The sequence below is a fragment of the Mchenga conophoros genome, linkage group LG10, assembly GCF_057382185.1.
Source record: "Mchenga conophoros isolate Kocher_MC1m ecotype Shallow Benthic linkage group LG10, M_conophoros_male_GT1.1, whole genome shotgun sequence".
NCBI lineage: Eukaryota > Metazoa > Chordata > Actinopteri > Cichliformes > Cichlidae > Mchenga > Mchenga conophoros.
In genome coordinates this window covers 32,820,947-32,835,696 of record NC_140535.1, presented here as the reverse complement: position 1 = coordinate 32,835,696, position 14,750 = coordinate 32,820,947, and the positions used below count along the sequence as shown (strand labels likewise).

Sequence of the window (14,750 nt, the reverse complement as noted above, 5' to 3'; positions counted from 1 at the left end):
TTCAGAAAATCACAATAAAAGTCAACTCAAGGGATGAGATCTATAATATAGACAGAAATATAACTCATCCCTTTGGGGAAACACGTCGTGATAGATAGAAATAAAATAATAAACAGGACAAACTCAAACTTTGGAACAGAGAAAACGTACAGCTAATGGATGGAGCGTAAGAGAAAGGAAGAGATGGAGAAGTGCTCAGGATGCCCTGTAGCAATCTATAGTAGGCCTGCAAGGTAATAGTTCAGGTGACCCTGGTCCAGCCTCTAGTTGGTTGAAGAATAATGTCAAAAGCTGATGTTCTGTTTTGTCTGCTCACTGTGAGGTTTTCAGGATAAGATTGGGCAAATTTAACTTGATTCTGGTTTTGACAAGAAGCTTCTGTTGGGGAACTAGCTCTCTTTCTAGGTCTTCTTAAGACTCTTGCTGCAGTGTTTTGGATCAAGTGAAGGCATTTCAGAGTGCGTTTAGGGCAAGCAGATTACAGTTGTAACAAATGCTTGGACTAGTTTTTCAGCATTACCCTGAGACGGGATGCTCCCATTTTTATAACGCTGTGCAGGTTTAAAAAAAAAACGAAAAAACAAAGAAGCTGTGTGAGTGAAAGGACAAATCTCAGTCAAAGACTATTCCGAGGTTCCTCAGCATGCCAAGGTAATGCCATCCAGTGTAAATCTAGTCCAGGTGTCACGCCAGACTCATAAGGCATCTCATAAAACATCCTGTTGAAAGAAAACACTGACACACACACACACACACACACACACACACACACACACACACACACACACACACACACACACACACACACACACACACACACACACACACACACACACACGCGCGCACACACACACACAAACAAACAAAAAAACCACACAAGGTCAGTCCATTCAGATTGTTGTTCTAGTCCCAGAGCATTAAAATGCAATTGATGCTATTGTATACTGACTTTAGATTTAGTGCTGCGAGCATTTTGTTAGATCATTATTATTCATGCAGTGGAAGCAAAACACATGACCAGCCCACTGAAACACAGAAGAAAATCAAACTGTATGCATTCATGTTTTATTTATTCTTGGACACGAGTACAGACAGCTCAAGTTCTTGTTGCACTTTAAGTCCGTGCTGGATTTTTTTTCTTGCAGCAACATATTTTATTTATGCATTTGGAGTGAATTCAGTGGTTCTGTAGTTTCTTTTCTTGAACTGAGCTGTGAACACTCATGTGAGCAGAGAGACTCTAGCTGTACTAGAGTGACAGTGATAACAGCACAGGGTCATGAGAACTTCATGCCTGGACGATATATGAGTTTAATGTTACTTGGACCGTGAAACACATTTTCATGTGACGAGATTACACGCCTCATTAATGAAAGTCGAGCTGCTATAGAGGAACATTAACTGGCCTGATAGCGCTTTTTCTTTGTAGATTTCTAGATAGTCAGTGGTTTTGTCTTATTGTTTTAATGTCTGTAAGCTTAGTCTGCAAGTTTAATTAAAATTTGAGCCCCGAATGTGTTTAACCTCCTAGGACCTGGCGTTCACATATGTGGATATCACATTTTGGGTTATTTAGACCAAAACAATCAGTTTTGCTCTACAAGGGCCTGGTATCCACTTACGAGGACATTATGCTGCTACCGTTCTATCTAAATTTTATATGAATATCCTCATATGTAGCTCTCATTTTTCTTAGAAACAAAAATTAGGAAAAAAGAAAAATCTGGCAATTCTTTATTTTTACATTCATTGGGTCCCAATCAGCCCAAATATCAAAGAGAGATTAAAAATGCATGCCATGGAAGAGTTCGGTTCTTAGGAGGTTAAAGTTTGAACCTGACATAGAGAGCCAGAGTAGGTTTTATGTTTTGGCTTGAGCTTGACTGTTAATTCCTGCCCTTGGAAACGGCAGTTGGCAAAACAATTAAACATGTTAATGTTTAATTGTTCATAATGAAAAGCAAAATACAACTTTCAAGCCATGTGTGCCAAGGTTTATGTTAATTGCTTTCAGAACCTGAAATATTTACCTTTTGTTGCCAACCAGATTGTCAGTTTAATATTTTTAGACTGTCAGAATAATTCAAAGTATATCAATAATTCACTGGCACACATTAGTGTCTCAAAGTTAAAACCCAACACAAATAGATTCATGTCTTTATGGCGGTTCCTACGGGATAGGTATTTCATCTACTTGTATTGCAAAAGCGATATTAAAAACTGCTAGAAGAAAAAAAAAAGTGTTGCTATGCAGGTACTGCTAAAAATCTCATAGAGCAGCCCGTAGAAAATGATTCATCCATTGGAAACCAAAAATATTTTTAATGTATTTTAATCACTAAAAATCCTTGAATAATAATCAAACTTGTTTGAAGTTAAACACTAAACATTCCTTGAACATTTGGGATTCAATTACCGGCTTCTATTTTTCCTTGCCTCCTGTAAATTCACTTAAATTTTATTTGTTCGGCACCAAATCACAAGAACAGTTGCCTCAAGGCAGTTTTTTGCAAGGTAAAGACCGTACAGTAATTCAGCTGCAAACCTCAGAGTCAGACAATCCCCAATGAGCAAGCATGTGGCGACAGTGGGAAGGAAAAGCCCCCCTTTGGCAGGAAGAAATCACCAGCAGGCTCAGGGAGGGGCAGCCATCTGCTGTGACCAGTTGTGGGTGAGGGGATGTAGACAGGACAAAAAATAAAAAACTCATAATCATAAGGTGAGAGTGAGGTCACTTCAAAATCCACATTTCGAAAAATGTTTTTCCTCACATAATCTACAGTTTGTGTATGCTAGCTTATTGATTTTGGTTCTAGACCAGGCCATATGAAAAGCTGTGCAACAATAAAAACATCTGGCAGAATCTCAGATTTGCACATGGTGCTTTGATCCACCAGCAAAGGTAATTCTGTTTTTGCTCTGTTTTATTTTGATTTGCTTAAAAGTTTAGTTTTCACTTCCCCATAAGTTGCTGGCTAGGTTTAAGAAAAGATCAGCTTTTTGTTTATTACATAAACACCTTAGCAGCATTAACATTAACTTTGAAAAAATCCATTAAATAGTTCATTTAAATGTAACAGCAAGAGATTCTTTAGAAGCATCCATATGTGACATGTTGCTACTGAGACATGTCTGAGTAATACCATAACTCAGTGCCAAAGGACACTGTGCATATTTTTGAGATGCCTGTGGGTTTGATGAATTGACAGCACTTGATGACTTGGAAGGACAACTAGCTGATATTTCAGTCTTCAGCATTTGAGATGCAATCTGCTCTACGTTCCTCTATAGTTTCAATGTTATCATCTCTGCAGGGTGGGAGCCACTGAGCCACACATCTCAGGAAACTACAGAAAAAAATTCTTTGTATCTACACATCTACATATGAACTGCTGTGTAGTAATAGGTTTACAGTTAGAGATCGGCTCAGTTCATTCAAAGGGTTTGCCGCGATCCTTCAACGATTTAAAAAACGCAAACTAATGAAATGTATGTCTGTATAACTAGAAGTGATGTATAAAACATGTTCTTTTCCTTCGCTCATGTCTAAGTTGTCAAACTTTCCCCACGTTTAGCCTGTTTAGTCTCATATTAGCAGACTTTTTTGCAGGACCAGCAGCACCAAACCACTCTTTCTCTCTGCCTCTCTCTTTGGCTGTCTTCAAACTTGTGTTGATAGTATTTACTTATGTTTCAAATGAGCTTCTCATTTCTATTCATTTAGTTTTGCTAAAACAAAACCCATTTTCCATCCTGCCTGCTGTATTTAAGTCTTTCTTTTATTTCTCGCCCCTTTCATAGCCTCCCTTTCTTCTCATGGTCTGTTTTCCTCATTGAAAGCCAAGTAAGCAAATCATCACAGTTGCCTTTGTTATTGCTGGAGGATTAAAATGAAGACACACTGTTGAATGTCTCTGTTATGTCAGATAGACAGCTAAAAAGAAAAAGAAGCAATGATGCTTTGTTTTTGCTTCAGACAACACTTCAGACAAAGGTACTTAAAAGCTATTAAAAAAGTAACACAAATGTTGTTTTCCCATAAAACGGCAGAAGTTTTAGTAAACCAGTTGTGTTTTTTGAATACCAACAATATTCTAATAGTGTCGTAACATAAGCATTGTATCAGTGATTTGTCAGAAAGACCTTTTCTCATCTGGTCCTCCTTCTTAGGTGAAGTCAGGTCACCATCTTGGCATAATTTGTTTTTGTGCCCCCTGCCTCCTCTGCTCTGTCCTCTCATCTTTATTACATCTTCTCTCTCCTGTTGGTCTCCCAGGATTTATAAGCCTCTTCGAATCACTGTACCTTATTCCTCCTTCTGCTCAGCCATCAGTCTTCTGCTCATCTCTGTCGTCATCTCCTTCCTTCACCTTGCTTTACCTTTGTGCATCTCTTTGAATCTTAAAGAGCAAAGCTTCTAAACACCATAAAGATTCATCAGATGAAAGTATTCTTTCCCTCTCTTTGTGTCTCTGAAGCTGTGGATGTGTGGTGGTCGGATGGAGGACATCCCTTGCTCCAGGGTAGGACACATCTATAGGAAGTATGTCCCCTACAAAGTGCCTGGTGGGATCAGCTTGGCAAAGGTAATTCTTCTCACTATGTGCAGTGGATCAGTGATGGATTTTCTGCATACTATAAAAGCAAAATACACAGGCTCTAACATTACTTCTGATACATTTAAGTCATAGAGCAACAATTTATTGTATTCTATAAACTAGTAGAGAACTAGTCAATGAGATAAAAAGCCTGATCAATTAAAGAAAATCCTTTTTTCCATTCCAGGAGCTCCTTTTTTCATTTTTTAAAAGACTAATAATTCTGATTTTACTGAATTACAGTAGTATATGGTAGTATAATGCTATAATATCCTAAGGAGTACTAGAAGGAGTATTCAATCTGGATTATGGTGCATCCCATCACATGCTTGCTCACACTCACCACCCCCTACCCTTTAAAAAAATTCTTATTGTTGCCAGTAAGATTTTTAATAAGGAATGAATGATTAACTGTCAACCAGCATGCTTCAAACAAGAGTAAACATTTAGGTAAACAGATTTTTGACAAACTAGTGTTTTGTTGTATTCACACTCAGGGTTTAAAAGCAATACAGAAACATGATTTTTGGATCTCTGCTAATTATGACGTTATATGGAAGATGGGATGTTTTTAGTAGATATGTGTATGTGTAAGTGTGTATTCATAAAAGTACAAACACACACACACACACACACACACACTGTAGCAACTTCTGTGCCTCTGAAGTCCACTGAGCAGTGAAGCTGAATGCATCCCTGCCTTTTAAATGAACCTTTAGCTAATTAACCCCAATAAACAAGTAAACAGAAACATACATTAACCCTGCATGTAAACACACATGCTATACATTTGCATGCACACACAGAGTGGTGCAGGGTTTGTATTTTCTGCATCCTCTGCTAAGTACACTACTCTTTCATCTCAGTGTACTTTACAGTCTGCTCAGCATTCACTCATAAAAGACCACCAGGCAAGAGGCAGAAATATGCAGGGTATCCACTATCTACAACTTATAGCCTTTCCAGGTGCTACTGTGAAGAATGAGCTTAAGTTCTTTTGTTATTTTTTTTTCAGCACCTACAAAGAATAGGAAATTGTCTAAAAGTGCTTAATCATCTGAGGTGTAGCCAAACACCATTCATTATGTATGCCTCTGCTCTCAGCCTGAAACATGGCTCGGTATAGCTCAGTGTGTAGCTGAAAGTAACTGGCTTTGTTTTGTTTTTCTGAGGAACAGTCTCTAACTTAGCTTCATTGAAATGTTGATGTCCCTGAATCACCTGACCCTTTACATAAAAGCGGATAGTTCTTTTTTTCCCGTTTGTTGAGGTATCATTTCAATCAAAGCTGAATCAAAGAGAGCACTCTATAGGTCAGTTTCAATATATGTAGCTCAAATACAATGGTCAAAAACGGCAGCAATAAAATGCCGTTGTCTTGGCAGATTCCTAGAGACAAATATACAGTAAAAAAAAACCCCAGCATACTAGGTAAACATAGTTCACACCAGTCCATGGCAGCTCTCCATATAATTGGTCTCACTGTCAGGAACTAAAGGACCTATACTAGGGTACTTGTTTGCAGGTGGAAACACAGACAGCTTCAGAATCCATTGACACAACACATAGTTGATGCATTAAAGCAGTGGTTCCCAGCCTTTTCTGTGCCACGGACCGGTTTATGCCCGACAATATTTTTAAGGACCGGCCTTTAAGGTGTTGCGGATAAATACAACAAAATAAAACTAGTACCAAAAAAAAAAGAAGGTTTATTCATAACACACGTGAAAAGATGGAGGAAAACCGAGTTAACAATAAAAACGATAACAAAATAACGCTGAAAACCGTTAAAAACCCTGAAAACCATACATTTCACACCTGAGCCTCAACTGTCGCGGCTCGGTACCAAACGACTCACGGACTGGTACCGGTCCGAGGCCCGGGGATTGGGGACCGCTGCATTAAAGTATAAAGCCACAACAAATTGAAGAGAATGGGAATGTTAAAGTTTGCATTACTCATAAGTGGACCCTTAAACCTTTTTTATGACTCCCATTATTGATAATGTGTTAGAGGTTCCTATTGTGTGAAATTTGAATTGTCTGCTAACAAAAAACTATTTTAAAGAATTAATCCAACCATGTGAAACTCCTTTTAACTTGATTTCAGAATCTAAAACGTGTAGCAGAAGTTTGGATGGACGAATACGCAGAGTATGTGTACCAGCGTCGACCTGAGTATCGGCACCTGTCTGCAGGTGACATGACAGCGCAGAAAGAGCTGAGGACCCGATTAAACTGTAAAAGCTTTAAGTGGTTTATGAATGAAGTGGCCTGGGATCTTCCCAAACACTATCCACCAGTAGAACCTCCTGCTGCTGCTTGGGGAGAGGTAAGAGCTGGATTAGTTCATGAAACTGCTTTCATATATGTAGAGAAATTAAATAAATAGATGTATGCATAGAGATACAAACTAAAAAATAAATGAAAAAACACATCTGGAAAGGTTTTTGTGTGTACAATGAATATGGAATCGCTAAACTGACTACATGTCTGCAGTTAGATGTCATAATAAAAAATAATAAATACATTTTAAAAAATCTGTGAATCCAACTTTGTTCCCATTGTGTTTTCATAATTCCAGAGACTATACAGGCATAGGGTATGTTTCGTGTTTGATTTTTCATTTAGAATCCCGGACAAGCCCCCAATTGTAACCAGCTGGCTCAAGGAACATGACTCCACACAGTCACATCCAGCTGCACTTGGTCATACATGTGTAACATGCCTCTGACATCTGCTGCAAAATTCCCTATTTCTCCAATCCATTAACTCCCCTTTAAATAGCCGAGCATCCGCCTGTAGCCACAAAGGGAATATTTACTAATCACTCACCAATTTTTGTACGCAAACTATTTGCTGAAAGTAATTAGCTCAGAACCTGGATGCTAAATTGTATTCTGCTGCTATAAATAAATTCAAATAGATATATTATATAATACTGCGGTGTGTAGCTCAAATAAATCATTTAGTATCAGAAAACAGACAGTTAATGAGCATGTTTCAGTTGTGCTGCAGAGAATATTTTCGTGGCAAAAGCAAGATGAATAATTATATCAAATCAAGATGAAAATTATTACAAAATGTATGAAAATTAACTCTGCGTAATGAAAAGGTCAAAGTATTTTTCCAGCTTTCTTTTGAAAATATCGTCATCTTCTAGTTCCCTGTTTGTTGTCTGGGAATCATGTTTCATGCCTTAGGGCTCTTTTGCTAACTCATTTCATGGAAAGAAAAATTAGTGTATTCACAATATTCAGATTCTGCTCTCAATGTACCCAAACTGAAGCCACAGAAGTAAAGCTGTTGGAAATATGAACAACTCTAGTTACCCTATCCTATGATCAGCCAAAGCCAAAAATAATTTATTTTAGGAACAGATTACCAAAGTTTGAAATTTTCAACAGACTTAACAAAAATCTATAATTTCACTGTAAAATTTCATCATGAATGTATTATGTGACTGTAACAAGTTCACGAAAAACTAGCTTAAGGCAGGAAAATCGTTTCTACTGGTTTCAACTTGTAATGTTTTGAGGGTTTTTTGATTTAAGAAAAATAGATTACTGATAAGAATTGTTAAAAAGGTATAAAGGATTGAGGTACGCGCTAAAGAATTCTCAGTGGTATAAAAAGACAAGAAACAGTGATGAAACACGTTTGCAATAACACACTATTTTTTAGTATTTTTAACAAGCTGCAATTCCTATCGGTGCCTAGTTACACTCCTGGAAGGCAAAAAAATGCCTCCAAGCCTTTACATGTGAAGTGCACAAAAAAGAACTTAAGAAAAAAGATAAAACTGAAAATCAATCTGCTGACTACAGTCAGTGTATGGATTTACTTGTGTAGGACTAAGAGCGGAGATTATACTGTGTATTGTAATCTCAGCATGTTTATGGGTTTCTGGTTTATGTCAGTTTATCATAGTTATATATGTGCTTTTCAGATACAGAATGTGGGCAGTGGAATGTGTATGGAGGTCAAACACTTTGTGTCAGGGAGCCCCATCCGCTTGGAGAACTGTGTGAAAGGCCGTGGTGAGGTGGGGTGGAGTCACGGACAGGTAAGGGCACCCTCTTAAATGAGCTTATTGGGTTTTCAGTTCATATCCTAAAGCCTCTGAGATGATGTTCTAGCAACATGATGGGTTGTTAACAAGCTGTTTTTTTTTCAGGTAAATTATTTTCATTTGTTTTCTTACTTTAGTAGCATGTTAATGAAAGTGTGTTTTTACCAACAAGGTATATTAAGGAGGAAAAAAAAACTAAACAGACAGACACAAAGTGGACCTTTTTAATGTCATGCTATTCATTTTTAGCCAAACCCTAATTGGGCTAAATTAAACAAACAGCAAATAAAAAAGAAAATTAACAGGTGGAGAAAAGACGTCGGTGTCAAAATAATACTGCAAAAGAACGATCATTTGTCCCATTATTTAAATTGTTATATTTGAATTACATTTGGCCCTGTCATTTTTATCCTATAATTGTACAAAATTAAGTCTAATCACTTAATTGAGATACATTTTAATAGTACTATTAATTCAATTCAATTCAATTTTATTTATATAGCACCAAATCACAACAAAAGTCACCTCAAGGCGCTTCATAGATACAGAGAAAAACCCAACAATCATATGACCCCCTATGAGCAAGCACTTCGCCGACAGTGGGAAGGAAAAACTCCCTTTTAACAGGAAGAAACCTCCAGCAGAACCAGGCTCAGGGAGGGGCGGGGCCATCTGCTGCGACCGGTTGGGGTGAGAGAAGGAAAACAGGATAAAGACATGCTGTGGAAGAGAGACAGAGGTTAATAACAGATATGATTCAATGCAGAGAGGTCTATTAACACATAGTGAGTGAGTGAGAATGAGTTACCTCATTCTAACTTTTGCAAAGTGATATGCTTCCCTGTGGAAAAACAGCTTGTTTTTTCAAAACTTCTAATTAGAATGTGGTGACCAAATGTGTACAGTTATCACATCCATAACATTTTGCAGCTTGTATGGTCATAGGGTGCAGTCCATATGTTTTAGGATGGCAAAACATTTTTCTTTTAATATCAAAAGTTCAATAAAAATAAAAACTGGATTTGATTCCAAATGTTGAACTTGGATTTGGTAACAGATCATACGAAATGAACTCTTAATGGGTGAGACAGTAAAAACTTTAGTGACAAAAGGAAGTGATTCATATGTGTACTGTATATCTTAATTGATTAAGTGTACTGTGGTTTTGTACAGCATTACTACTAAAAAATGTATCATCATCCACAAACTTATGGACCTGAGTGTAAATGTAACCTCCAACTATTTGGGCTAGATCGATTGAACACTGATGTGGAGAAACTATTGTATAAATCAAATAAATCCAAAATGCTTATTTTATCGGCTTTACTATCTCTACACCATGTAACACTGCAACACTACCATAATAACCCCAATTTCAACAAGAAAATCAATCTGACAGAAAAAAAGGTAGAAATTTCACGTAGACAAAGGAAGGACAGTCAGATGTTGTTACAGCTCAGATGTGCTCCCTGCAGGTGTTAACATTTGGCTGGAGGGAGGATATCCGGGTGGGTGACCCCATACATACAAGGAAGCTGTGCTTTGATGCCATCTCCCACAGCAGCCCAGTCACCCTGTATGACTGTCACGGCATGAAGGGAAACCAGCTTTGGCGGTACAGAAAGGTATGATGAACAGAAATAGAGAAATTCTAGAGTTCACTGCTTGTAGAAAATTAGTGTATTTACTAATTCATCCTATTCAATGCTCTCCAACTGTCCTGGCCTTAGGAAGGTTTTATATTTGTTAAAAAGTCACCAAAGTAAAAATAAAAAAATAAATAAAAATTGAAATGTCAAGTATTTCAGTGTGTGCCTGGTAAAAGGTCGATAGACACTTTAAATTTTGCAGGAGCAAAGTGTAACATCCTGCCGGTAGTAATGCGTACATATGCCATATAGAACACCAACAAGTTTGAGAAATAGGTTTAATCGTTGTGGAGTATAAGGCTTTAAAATGTGTATTAATCACAGAGTATTAGATTTTTCTCTTTGTATAAAGAAGGAAATAAATGTCCTGTGAAGAAGTTAGCTTCTTGTATAATATGTATATGTTTATCTTTCCTCCAGGATAAGAGTCTGTATCATCCCGTCAGTAACAGCTGTATTGATAGCAGTCCGAGTGAGCGGCGAGTCTTCATGAACACGTGTGACCCTGCCTCTCTCAGCCAGCTGTGGTTGTTTGAAAGAACCAACACCACTGTGCTGGAGCACTTCAACCAGGGCACCAACTGAGCTTACTGAACAGTGAGATGACACGTCTTCCAAAAAGAACGATCATGACTCAAAGGTCATCTTTGTTCAAGTGAGTCTTTCTGAGGGAAGAGATGTTTGATTTTGTTTTGAAATGGACAAATTACTTTGCTTTTTAATTTCTCACACTGTTACTGTAGTGGCCTGAAGACTCGTGAAATTATTGGTAGTACATTTTAGAGTATACTTTTATGTTAAAAGTGGTCCTTGCCTGGCTGATAAACATAAAACACCATACAGGGTTGTATGTGTTGCTTCCAGTAGTTATGTTTGCAGCCAGCATAACCGGTGTAAGGCAACAGGGTCAAGGCTCACTACAGAAGGAAAACATGCTCATAAATCATAAAGCCCTGGTCACACAGACCTTGCTGCACCTGGGCAACCGTCAGTCAGTAAGGAACCTGTGTGTTCCCCAACCAGTTTGCAAGTGGTTGCTGGCATTCCCTAGGTGAAATTGGTTGCAAAAAGATACGGTGCTGTACCGAAAATCTCTTCGCTATAGCTTTGTTCTCTAGCATAATGCTGGTGTCTTATGTACTTTGCATGGAAGATGCTGATCTGCCTGCAAACATTTGCCAAAACTTCACAGTTAAACTGTAAAGTGTGCGAAGCAAACCCAAAATCATGGCCGTTCACACTAAAAGTAAAAATCGTGACTTTTTGACTTTGTGGCCTGCAGTGTGTTAATCCTATGATTGATTTTAAAGAAGTTTACTCCTTTAAAAAATATTTATATTTCATGTCGCCCAATGTGATGAACATTTATTGATGCAACTTCAATAATATTTAACAACGGTGAAGAAACTAGACACGAAACCACCATTACGATTATCATTAATGTTTTGCTAGTTTGCCTTTTTTTTAACTTCCTTAAGGATTACCCAGTAAGCCTGTTAAATAGAGCTATAATGGTCTCAGAATTTATGGAACCTGTATATCTTCCCTTTGTTTCAGTGTTGTCAAGGTATGAATGAAAGCTACAAGTGAATAAGACACAGCTTTCCAGACATACCCTGTGGTACAGTGATCTAGTGCAGTCCCTGAGAGCTGAAGAGCTGGTGGGACCACAAGCAGTGACATCCAGAATCCAATCATGAAGCGCAAGCTTGTCGTGGGAAAGGAGATAAAAGAAGGACATGCTTGCCTGAGCACCAGCACCCGAAACGCTCAGTGAGTGCAAAGACACAGTTCATTTTAAAATGCCTATTATAAAATCTGTGATTTTGATAATATTTTGATTCTGTTTATCGTCAGGATGGGAGAACGATGGTGAGACCTGACTGCCTTGTGGAAACCCTGAAAATGTGGAGCTTTTAAAGATGGAAGACTTGGACCTCAAAAATGTATAAGAGGAAAAAACTTAATTTGACTGCGGTAAAAATACTGATACTGATGCCGATACTGCTGGATTTAATGGATGAGCTATCCAGTTTTTATTTCATTTATTTATATATTTTTGTCAATGCTATCTTTTTACTCACGGCCCCAAGTTCTTTAAAGGCACAACTTGAGAAAATGAGGAGGGACAAAATCCTGCACAGTGTGTAGATTTACTAAAAATATACTTTTTTCAAAGGCACAAAGACTTTAAAGTGAACTTTTTTGTATAATGTTATAAACAAACTAAATATTACGTGAACATCATTTCAAAATGTATTTTGTGTTGTCTGGTAAATTACAGGTAAAAACTTCTTTTTTAAAATTATATTTTCATTAAATGTTCTGCTATGCTAAACTACTACTGAGGCAAGGTTAAGCAGTTTTCTCATGTGTACTGATTAACAGTTGTAAACCAACAGATATTTATGCCATTTACAGAAAACAAAAGTGAAGTTGCACTTTGCTTGTTTGCATGTGTTGGCAATTCTCTAACAGCTAAAGGAATTCTCAGGGTACAGCCCTGTCTCCCAAAAGTTTCATTATCATTTTATTGTTGATTTCTAAACAAAATGCAAGAAACCAGTGTGCACTCTTTTAATTCAATTCAATTAAATTTTATTTATATAGCGCCAAATCACAACAACAGTCGCCTCAAGGCGCTTTATATTGTAAGGTCGACCCTACAATAATACATACAGAGAAAAACCCAACAATCAAATGACCCCCTATGAGCAAGCACTTTGGTGACAGTGGGAAGGAAAAACTCCCTTTTAACAGGAAGAAACCTCCAGCAGAACCAGGCTCAGGGAGGGGCGGCCATTTTTTCATAAACACATCTACAGATCATTCGGTCAGAGAGGTCCAGAATTGGCAGCACAGTGGTTTACAGCATAAGATTTTGGGTTTGTACCTCTCCGCATGGAGTGTGCATGATGTCCACATTCTTGCATAGATTTTTTTTCCAGGAGCTCAAATCTGTTCAGATCTCTATCATCAAAAAATATGCTATTTTTAGTCGATAGTAATAACTATCTTCATCTAGGAAACTCTTGCAAACTGGATTCAAAATCTCGGGATTTCAGGACTCTGGTGCACAGCCTGGGATCCTCATGCAAGGACCTGCTGACTGTTTTCACCTCATGCTTGGAGACTAAAAGGGACTCTGCAGTTGTGGAATGACCAGCCGAACTGAAGCACGCTACATAGTTAGCTTTAAGAAATATTGTTAATTATTTTTTAAAATATTTTTTTCTTAAATACACAGTATTTTATTACTGACTTTGGACTTGTGTATCGCATGATTCTACTGTAAGTTTTATTACCCTCTGCTCTTTTTATAGTTTATCAGCGTGTTTTTATTGTGTATAAAGCTGTGAAATGGTTTTAATAACTGCTATACATAGTTAAGTTGTCTTTCTTACTAAACTATTTTTAAAACTTAAATTGGAGCAAAGGTTTCACTTTTGCATTGCTTTTTAAAAAATCTTTTGCCATTTCCACTAGTTTAATTTCACATAGTTCAGGTTGAAATAAATCATATCACAACAGTGGCTAAGTTAGAAGCTTCACTTCCATTTTCTCAACTATCATAGTGATGAGTTGTCTCCACCATTAGCTGCAGAAAAACATGACATTTTAGAGAAGAAAGAAATAAAAGACACATATGCTGATTACTAATTTACTTGCAAATGTGACACATGAGAAATTGCATGCAGAGATGAGAAAATTGTATAGTTGTATAAGAGTGTCATTTTTAGTAGACAAGCCTGCAGGCAGAATATGTGCGTCAATAAAATGCGTATCAGTCAGTGGTGCCAATAAATGGTATGCAAAACAGGCAGAACAAACAACAGAAATCCATTCATGTAACTGAATAAAAATACAATGAACAGAAGAAAAAAATCAACTCAAAACTAAGCACTGTGTTCAACCTGTTGGATAAATTCAAATATGTCCCAAAATAATATGCAAACATTGTTGCACAAACTATATGACTGAAAGGAACAATCATACCATTGATATACCCAATCTGTGTGAGAAACTAGTCATTTTTTAACAGAGAGAATATGTTCCCGGCTACTCTAGAGTAACAGGCAACCTATGGATAACCTATGATCAGGCAGATCCTTGACTCAGCACCTGTATATGTCTGAAAACATCTTATTGGAAATCTGATAAAACAGAGGTCACGCAAACTCATCATCTCTGCTCAGTCTGGGGATAAAACCTGCACAGCAAGCTAACAATTATCTGCAAAGGACAGCAGCTGCTGAGGCCCAAAGTTCATTCGGCACTTTCACTTTTTTATTGACAGAGTGAGTCATCAACCTGAGTGGCAAATCCAATACCTGAGTATGGTTCCCGAGAAATTATTGGCTGTCTAATGCCATCAAGGTCAGACAAACAGTGGAAGCCACTGCAGAAATACCCCTAACCTGGAGATTTTTGC

At 37.6% G+C, this 14,750-nt stretch overlaps 1 protein-coding gene across 3 annotated transcripts in view; it reads left to right on the top strand.

The window, feature by feature from the left end:
- Positions 1 to 13,744, top strand: part of LOC146566254 (polypeptide N-acetylgalactosaminyltransferase 10-like) — a 91,648-nt gene extending 77,904 nt beyond the window's left edge. For all 3 annotated transcript variants that reach the window (XM_085289853.1, XM_085289854.1, XM_085289855.1), the window contains 7 exons: positions 4,479 to 4,586; positions 6,708 to 6,929; positions 8,547 to 8,663; positions 10,145 to 10,294; positions 10,739 to 10,973; positions 11,876 to 12,091; positions 12,176 to 13,744. In XM_085289853.1, the coding sequence (XP_085145979.1) occupies positions 4,479 to 4,586; positions 6,708 to 6,929; positions 8,547 to 8,663; positions 10,145 to 10,294; positions 10,739 to 10,903 (762 nt within the window). In that variant the 3' untranslated portion in view covers positions 10,904 to 10,973; positions 11,876 to 12,091; positions 12,176 to 13,744. The remainder of the gene's footprint in view (positions 1 to 4,478; positions 4,587 to 6,707; positions 6,930 to 8,546; positions 8,664 to 10,144; positions 10,295 to 10,738; positions 10,974 to 11,875; positions 12,092 to 12,175) is intronic.
- Positions 13,745 to 14,750: the final 1,006 nt, after the last annotated feature.